This window comes from Penaeus monodon, chromosome 25, assembly GCF_015228065.2.
Source record: "Penaeus monodon isolate SGIC_2016 chromosome 25, NSTDA_Pmon_1, whole genome shotgun sequence".
Classification (NCBI taxonomy): Eukaryota; Metazoa; Arthropoda; class Malacostraca; order Decapoda; family Penaeidae; genus Penaeus; species Penaeus monodon.
Window position 1 is genome coordinate 41,302,431 of NC_051410.1, and position 9,554 is coordinate 41,311,984.

The following is a 9,554-nucleotide window of genomic DNA, read 5'->3' on the forward strand; positions in this document are numbered from 1 at the left end:
CGAAGACTTATCAGATGATGGTCTTCTGTCATCTCCTTTGACTGGCTTAGATACAGGAAGATCAGATAGTTTTTTGTCATCAGCAACAGTAAATGCAAGTTTAGATGCTGATGTTGTAGTGGTAGAGGTTGATATAGATGAGTCATGTACGGATGATATGAATGTTCGTGTGAGTGAACTGGTTGTAGAAGATTCTTCTGCTGTTACAGCTGAAGTAAAGGTTGTATCTCTACTCTTGATTTCATCTTTGGTAACTGATTCAGTTTTACCAAAAACTGAAGATTCACTTTCTTGGAGGGAAGATGTGCTTGACGAAACAGGGAAATCAGGTTTACCTATGGATTTTACTGGTGAAGGAGGTGGAGAAGCAGGTTCCTTGAAATCTTGGAAGGAAGTCTTACTTGTGGTCACAGCTGTTTTGATTCCCTGAACCACTTCACTGACTCCAAACGCCTCTGTAAATGATTTAACTGTCTCACTGATTTCTTCTTTAAATATGCCTTCAGATATGTCACTTTCAGATGATCCTGTTGTTACTTTAGGTTTCCCCCGGAGAGGATCCTTTGGAGGCCTTTTATTACAGACGTTACATCACTCTTTGAGCTTGCAGAAGCATCACTCTTTGGAGATACCATTATGGCTTCTTGAGTTTCTGAGTATGTTGCTTCTCCCTTATAACTAACAGATGTTTCATCTTCCATGCCTGTTTTGGTCTTCAGAGAGAAAATTGTTAATATTTCGACTTTGTGTTTAGACAATTGATTTTGTTACTATAACCTTTGTGCTATCTTTGCTACTGACCTCGGTAGTCGACCTGTGGACAGTCGAAAATACTGTAGTGCTATCACTCTTTGTGCTTTCAGAAACAGATTCAGAAACCTTTTGGAATTTATCTGTAGTTGAAACTTCACTTATGAGCATTGTTTTTGCTGAAGCTAAAGTTTCTTGTAGGCCTACATGCTTCTCTACAACAGATGTCTGTTCTGATATTTTTACATCACTTGTAATAGATGGCAGGGTCTGGCTTTTTCCCGGTAGAAATTTTTCCCGTCTCATAAGCAGAATCCCTTTTCCCGAAGCTTTTATCTTGCCGGAAGTGTCACGCGAGGGACAGGGGTTTCCTTTTATCTGCCTCTCATCGTGCAAGGAAGGTTTTAGTCTAAAAGGGAAACTAAGGTCTAAACCCCCCTTTGTGCTTATCATTTCAGGGTACACTTTGGAAGACATGACCGACCACTATCCATCACAACCATGCTGGTCTCCATCATTGACTTTTCAGTCACAGGATGTTTTTGTTCTCGTCGCACAATGTCTGATATGGATGAAATATCTGAACGTGGAGAAGCTGGAGGCTATTTCACACGGCCCCAAATTTACCCCCTTAATTTGCTTCATACCCCTCATAGTGTGACATTTAAGGCATATGATGCGATCAGGGAAAGACATCGAGGGGGACTCAGTGTAAGGGAAGACTTTTTATTCCCGCTATCTTACTGCGTGAGACACTTGGGAGAGTTTCATCTGTGGACTTCTGAAGGTCATCTCCCGCAAGGGTGCCATACATTGAAGCTGACATCATGTCTCCAGGCTTGTCAGTTTTGGTTAAGGCCACAGTAGATTCTTTTTAGTTATTTTAGTGTCCCTCTAAAAAACACATGGTAAAAAGTCTTCCATACATGGATGAAGACATGAGGTCTTCACTGGGCTCATACATAGAGGAAGTCATAATGTCAAAACCTCCATGCACAGATGTAGCCATTGCATCAGTAATATCCTCTGTAAAAATTTGCAGTGTTTCTTAAATTGGGAGTATAAATTGACTTTTTCCCTTTTAACGCAGTTTTAGAAGGGGGGATGTAAAGGGAAAGGGACGACCGCGGAAATTGGCGACAGTGGGGTCGAACTGGTGGGTGTCGGAGAAAAAAATTTCAATTTTGCCCGTCGCTTTTAGCATAGCATATACTGGCTCTTCACTTACACCTGAATCTAAATAAGGCTGTGTCACTTTGACACTTTCTGAAGGCATTTCTGCTGATTTAACTTTTTCTTTTATAGTGAGCATGCCAGATTTATCGCTGTCACTCTTAAGACTAGCATCGCTCGTTGGAGAAAGTGGCACTTTGTCAGTTGACTTCTTGGAAACATCCTTAGAGCTAACATCACTTTTAGCACTAAGTGAGGTGTCACTCTTAGGGGATATAGGTGCTCCATCCATGGGTTTATGTAATACATCTTCGGGAATAACATCACTTTTTAGGCTAAGTGAGATGTCACTTTTGGAGAAACTGGAGTTTCACCTTTCTTTGGCTCACCCTTAAAGCTCCTATCACTCTTAAGACTTTCTGATTTATCACTAGACAATAATTTCTGTTCAGTAGATAACTTTGAAACTTCAACTGTCAAAGGTTCTAATTTCCCAGCCATAGAACTTGTATCACTTTTTGCACTGACAGAAAGGTCACTCTTTGACGACAGTGGCATATCTTCTGTGATACTCTTTGTAATGCTCTCTTTACCAGCTTTAGAACTAGTATCACTCTTCTCACTCACAGATATGTCACTCTTTGGAGATTCTGGTGCAGCATCAGGAGGCCTTTTAGTAGTATCAATCATCAAAAGACCTACTTCTTCCTTTGCACTTGAAGAGCTGAAATCACTCTTAGCACTGATGGAAACATCGCTCTTTGGTGAAATTGGAGCTTCATCCTTTGGCTTTGTGGTAACATCATGTATATCTTCTTTCTTAGAACTTATGTCACTCTTAAGACTTGCAGTTTCATCAAATGATTTCTTCATGACATCAATATCCAGTGCATCTTCCTTTCTAGATATATCACTCTTAGTGCTAACAGAAATGTCACTTTTTGGAGAATGTAAGGCTTCAGTTGTTTTCTTAGATACATCAATATCTAATACTTCTTTCTTGGAACTAAAATCAATACTTACAGTGTATTCCTTTTTCGAACTAACATCACTCTTAGCACTAACAGAGATGTCACTCTTGGGAGAAATAGGTGCTTCTTCTGTTGGTTTCTTAGATACATCGATATCTAGAATATCTTCCTTTTTAGAACTAACATCGCTCTTTTTTGGAAATAGGTGCCTCTTCTGTTGGTTTCTTAGATACATCAATACCAAATATGTCTTCTTTCTTAGAACTAACATCACTCTTAGCACTAACACTGATGTCACTCTTGGGAGAAATAGGTGCTTCTTCTGTTGGTTTCTTTGATACATCAATACCAAATATGTCTTCTTTCTTAGAACTAACATCACTCTTAGCACTAACAGAGATGTCACTCTTGGGAGAAATAGGGGCCTCTTCTGATGGTTTCTTAGATACATCAATGTCTAGAATATCTTCTTTTTTAGAACTAACATCACTCTTAGCACTAACAGAGATGTCACTCTTGGGAGAAATAGGTGCCTCTTCTGTTGGTTTCTTTGATACATCAATACCAAATATGTCTTCTTTTTTAGAACTAACATCACTCTTAGCACTAACACTGATGTCACTCTTGGGAGAAATAGGTGCCTCTTCTGTTGGTTTCTTTGATACATCAATACCAAATATATCTTCTTTCTTAGAACTAACATCACTCTTAGCACTAACAGAGATGTCACTCTTGGGAGAAATAGGTGCTTCTTCTGTTGGTTTCTTAGATACATCAATGTCTACAATATCTTCCTTTTTAGAACTAACATCACTCTTAGCACTAACAGAGATGTCACTCTTGGGAGAAATAGGTGCCTCTTCTGTTGGTTTCTTTGATACATCAATACCAAATATGTCTTCTTTTTTAGAACTAACATCACTCTTAGCACTAACAGAGATGTCACTCTTGGGAGAAATAGGTGCCTCTTCTGTTGGTTTCTTAGATACATCAATACCAAATATGTCTTCTTTCTTAGAACTAACATCACTCTTAGCACTAACAGAGATGTCACTCTTGGGAGAAATAGGTGCCTCTTCTGTTGGTTTCTTAGATACATCAATACCAAATATGTCATCCTTTTTAGAACTAACATCACTCTTAGCACTAACAGAGATGTCACTCTTAGGAGAAATAGGTGCCTCTTCTGTTGGTTTCTTTGATACATCAATACCAAATATGTCTTCTTTCTTAGAACTAACATCACTCTTAGCACTAACAGAGATGTCACTCTTGGGAGAAATAGGTGCTTCTTCTGTTGGTTTCTTAGATACATCAATACCAAATATGTCACTCTTAGCACTAACACTGATGTCACTCTTGGGAGAAATAGGTGCTTCTTCTGTTGGTTTCTTTGATACATCAATGTCTAGAATATCTTCCTTTTTAGAACTAACATCACTCTTAGCACTAACAGAGATGTCACTCTTGGGAGAAATAGGTGCCTCTTCTGTTGGTTTCTTTGATACATCAATGTCTAGAATATCTTCTTTCTTAGAACTAACATCACTCTTAGCACTAACACTGATGTCACTCTTGGGAGAAATAGGTGCCTCTTCTGTTGGTTTCTTTGATACATCAATACCAAATATGTCTTCTTTCTTAGAACTAACATCACTCTTAGCACTAACAGAGATGTCACTCTTGGGAGAAATAGGTGCCTCTTCTGTTGGTTTCTTTGATACATCAATACCAAATATATCTTCTTTCTTAGAACTAACATCACTCTTAGCACTAACAGAGATGTCACTCTTGGGAGAAATAGGTGCCTCTTCTGTTGGTTTCTTAGACACATCAATGCCAAATATGTCTTCTTTCCTAGAACTAACATCACTCTTAGCACTAACAGGGGAAATAGAAGGTTCAACAGTAGGTTTGCTTGTCACGTCTATTTTCATGATATCCTCTTTTTTAGAGGTTAAGTCACTCTTAAGTTCTCTGGCACTAATATCACTAGCTGCACTGATTGAAATATCACTTGTAGGAGAAATAGGAACTTTTTCAGTGGCTTTTTCTGCCGGTGCAGTCGCTGTTTCTTTTGTAATAATTGTTGTCATTTCACTTACTTTTTCAATATCCATTGCAATTTCATCCTTGACACTAACTGAAATGTCACTCCTAGGTGATTCAGGGGCTTCATCTTTGCCGTCCAATTCGGCGGTGGTTGATTCTTCAGGAACTTTAGCACTAGTATCGCTCTTTGCACTAACTGAGATGTCGCTCTTGGGCGACAGGGACGCTAGGGATTCATCAGTTGGCTTTTTGGTAACATCAACTGAAAGTTTTAGACCTGTAATTTCCTTGTCACTTATGTCACTCTTTACACTTGAAGTGTCACTTATCTTTGTTACCCTTTCCATATATTCTTCTTTGAAGGGGTCACTCTTTGTGCTGATCGATACGTCACTTGTTGGGGATACAGGAGCTTTTTCCATGTATTCTTCTGAAATATCTTTTGGAATGTCTTTTCCTAAAATGTCTTTAGAAAGAATGTCGCTCTTGACACTAACAGATACATCACTTGTAGGAGACATTGGCGCTAAAATATCTGACTTTTCAGTTGTATCTGGTTCAGACTTTATGCCCTTCTCACTGATTTCACTTACTGAAGATATTGAAATCTTGTCGCTAATAATCTGTTCTTCAATTTGTAAAACACCATCACCAGGGGGAGGCTTACCACTGATATCACTACTAATGCTACTCTCAACACTTTCTGTTGGGGAGAGGTCTCGTTTCACACCTCGCATTCTCCCCTCTTCTTCACTTGCCACTGTGGTGAATTCAGATATAGTTTTCTCCGTCGCCTTTGCAATTTCCCCTTTAACAATAATGACGTCTTCAGTAACCGTTTCAGTTGTTACCTCCTCCTTAGCAACCTTTACTTCCTTTGTGACATCAAACATTTCTTCCCTCTTTAAGGTTTCCTCTGTAATGTCTTTGATTACTGTATCTTTCTTTAGGATATCCTTTGACACTTTCTCGTCCAAAGTAATGTCTTTTTTCGGCATTTCTTCGGTTACTTCCCTTAATGCAGGAATATCTTCCTTTGAGGGCTTCTCTTCCTTTATCAGTGGTTTTCCCTCTTCTGTTTTGGGGAATTCTTTAACCTTAAAGTCAAGTCCCTTTTCTTTGGCTATGTCCTCCATGGGCACTTCATCTTTTGCGAGAGGTTCCTTTTCTTCTTTCGTGATTTTTTCTTCTTCCATAATCATTTTCACTGAAAGGTTCTTCCTTTGAAGTTACCTCTACAATGTCTTCCTTCTCAATCTTTCCATCCTTCTTAGGAATTTCTTTCGTAACTTCATCCGTTATCAACTTCTCTTCTACTGTTTTCTCCTTAGGAATTCCCTCCTTTGCCACCGTCTCAACAGTTACGGTCATTGCTTTTGACACTTCTTCCTTGGTAACTATTTCCTCTATACTCTCCGTCTTTGATACTTCTTCCTTTGTGGTCGTTGCTTTCACAATCTCTTGTACTTCCTTTTCTTCTTTCCTCAACATCTCTTGTTTGGCTGTTTCCTCTTTTGTTAGGTCTTCCACAATTTCTGTATCAGATATCGCCTTTTCTTTTGCAAAATCTATTTTTTCTTGCGCCCATGAAATGTCTTCTGTTGTAGCTTTTTCTTCGGTAATTTCGACCTTTGAGATTTTTTCTTCCTCTGTGACCTCCTTTGAAATCCTCTCTTTTTCAACAATTTCCTTTATGGATATTTCTTCCTTTGAAATTTTTTCTTCCTCGACAACTCCCTTCTTTGAGAGCTTCGTCTCCTCTTCCACAGTCTTTGAGACGGTTTCTTTCACAGAAATTTCCTCCTTTGTAATTTCTTCTTCTACGGTTTCTGTAACTACTTTCTCTTCCTTCTTCAAGATTTCTTTAAAGACTTCTTCAGAAACGATTTCTCCTGCAGTGGCTTTCTGCACAACTTCTTTGGTGACCTTTTCCTCTTCCACTTCTTTCATTAGAATTTCTTCTTTCGTGATCGTTTCCTCTTTAATTTCTTCCTTTGTGATCTTTTCTTCAACTTCTTCCTTTGTGACCTTTTCAACTTCTTTCTTTGGTACTTCTTCTTTTTTGATAACTTCTTCAATCTTTGGTTCTTTTGCAATAATTTCTTCAACTTCCTTCTTAGGAAGTTCTTTCGTTGTGATCTTTTCTTCAACTTCTTTGGTGATAATTTGTTCAATCTTGGAAACTTCCATTGTAATCTGTTCTTCAGTTTTTTCCGTTGTGATAATTTCTTCAGCGTCTTTCTTAGGAACTGCTTCCTTTGTGACCTTTTCTTCTGTTTCCTCCTTTGGAACTTCTTTTGTGGTAACTGCTTCAATCTTTGGGACTTCTTTGATCTTTTCTTCAACTTCCTTTGTGATAATTTCTTCAACTTCTTTCTAGGAACTTCTCCTTTACCTTTTCCTCAACTTCTTTCTTGGGGGAACTTCCTCCTTTGTGATCTTTTCCTCAACTTCTTTCTTGGGAACTTCCTCCTTTGTGATCTTTTCCTCAACTTCTTTCTTGGGAACTTCCTCCTTTGTGATCTTTTCTTCAACTTCCTCCTTTGTGATCTTTTCCTCAACTTCTTTCTCAGGAACTTCCTCCTTTGTGATCTTTTCCTCAACTTCTTTCTTGGGAACTTCCTCCTTTGTGATCTTTTCCTCAACTTCTTTCTAGGAACTTCCTCCTTTGTGATCTTTTCTTCAACTTCTTTCTTGGGAACTTCCTCCTTTGTGATCTTTTCTTCAACTTCTTTCTTGGGAACTTCCTCCTTTGTGATCTTTTCTTCAACTTCTTTCTTGGGAACTTCCTCCTTTGTGATCTTTTCTTCAACTTCTTTCTTGGGAACTTCCTCCTTTGTGATCTTTTCTTCAACTTCTTTCTTGGGAACTTCCTCCTTTGTGATCTTTTCTTCAACTTCTTTCTTGGGAACTTCTTCCTTTGGATCTTTTCCTCAACTTCTTTCTCAGGAACTTCCTCCTTTGTGATCTTTTCTTCAACTCTCTGACTCTCTTTGTGATCTTTTCTTCAACTTCTTTCTTGGGAACTTCCTCCTTTGTGATCTTTTCAACTTCTTTCTGGGAACTTCCTCCTTTGTGATCTTTTCTCAACTTCTTTCTAGGAACTTCTCTTGTGACTTTCACTCTTCTTGTGATCTTTTCTCTCAACTTCTTTCTTGGGAACTTCCTCCTTTGTGATCTTTTCTTCAACTTCCTTCTTTGTGATAATTTCTTCTTTTACTGAAACTTCTTCCTTTGTGATCTTTTCTTCAACTTCCTTTTGAACTTCTTCAAATTCTTTCTCTGTGATTTGAATATCTTTCCTCAGAGCTTGTTCCTTGGTGATTTCATCAACTTCTTCCTTTGTGATCTTTTGTTCTTCCAATTCCTTCTTTGGAAAATCTTTTACAACCTTTTCCTCTACGACTTGTTTGGCAATAATGTCTTTGTCTATAAATTCTTTGCTCTCTTCCTTCATTGCAAGTTCTGTTGTGACCTTTTACTTCTTTTAGAATTTCTTGTGTTGCGTCTTTCTTTGCGATGTCTTCCTTCGTGATTTTCGCTTCTGCAGTTATTTTTAATGCCTCTTGCTCTGTAGTTTCCGTCTTAATGATGTCTTCTTTCGTAATTTCTTCCACTTCTTTCTCTTCCTTTGTGACTTCTTCCGTAATTTTTCCCTCGGTAATCTTTTCAACTGTTTCAATCTCCTTCGAGACGATATCGCGAACCATGATATCCTCAATTACTTCTTCCTCTTTCGTGATTTCTCAATTTGTCTTTAGTTACTATCTCCTCCTCCTTAAGTACTTCCTCTTTGGTAATCTTCTCTTCAAGTTTGTCTTTAGTCACTACCTCCTCCTTAAGTACTTCCTCTTTCGTGATCTTCTCTTCAAGTTTGTCTTTAGTTACTACTCCTCCTCCTTAAGTACTTCCTCTTTCGTGATCTTCTCTTCAAGTTTGTCTTTAGTATACCTCCTCCTCTTTACTTCTTCCTTTGTGATTTTTTCTGCCTCGAATATTTCTTTTTGTAAGGTCTTTTCCTTTTCTTCTCGTATTTCTTCCGCGATCGCTTTCACTGTTATGAACTCTTCCCTTTCGACAAGTTCTTCGGTGATCAGTTTCTTAGCTTTGTCAGCTTCTTTCTTGTCAAGTTCAGTTACGACTTCATCAGTAGTAATAATTTCCTCTTTCTCCACTCTTTTTCTCACTTCATCTTTCTCCATCATTTCGGTAATTTCCTTCTCCTTTACATCCAAGATTTCTCTACTCTCAAATTCAAGTTCATCGATATCTTTTTCGTCTTCCACTCTCCTTTCCTTTTCTGGGATTTTCTCGAAGTCAAGTTCCTCATAAGGTGTCACTGCTTTGACAGGTTTTTTGTCTTTGACGACAGGCATCTCGATTTCTTCAGAAACCTCCGGCGAAGATTCCTTTCCTATCATAATTGGCTTTTCTTCTCTTTCTTCGAGGGTCTGCGCAATGTCCTTCAGTAGTTCTACTTTGTCCACTTTTTTCTTTATTTCTTTTGTTTCAGTAACGACTTCTCCTCTCTGGATGACTTCAGACACAGCAGTCGCTTTGAACTCTGCGTATTTTGCTTCAAAGTCTTCAATAGATTTTGAGACCTTT

The 9,554-nt window shown here is 38.4% G+C and overlaps 1 protein-coding gene across 1 annotated transcript in view; it reads right to left on the minus strand.

Annotated features, from left to right (window-relative positions):
• LOC119589412 (microtubule-associated protein futsch-like) overlaps positions 1-9,554 on the minus strand; it is a gene marked incomplete in the record, with an annotated part of 21,975 nt that overhangs the window by 4,865 nt on the left and 7,556 nt on the right. Inside the window, 13 exon segments of the mRNA XM_037938023.1 lie at positions 8-561; positions 609-713; positions 802-983; positions 1,235-1,330; positions 1,495-1,620; positions 1,702-1,776; positions 1,939-2,188; positions 2,275-3,063; positions 3,164-6,021; positions 6,101-6,958; positions 7,370-7,484; positions 8,098-8,397; positions 9,002-9,550. Coding sequence (XP_037793951.1) covers positions 8-561; positions 609-713; positions 802-983; positions 1,235-1,330; positions 1,495-1,620; positions 1,702-1,776; positions 1,939-2,188; positions 2,275-3,063; positions 3,164-6,021; positions 6,101-6,958; positions 7,370-7,484; positions 8,098-8,397; positions 9,002-9,550 — 6,857 coding nt within the window.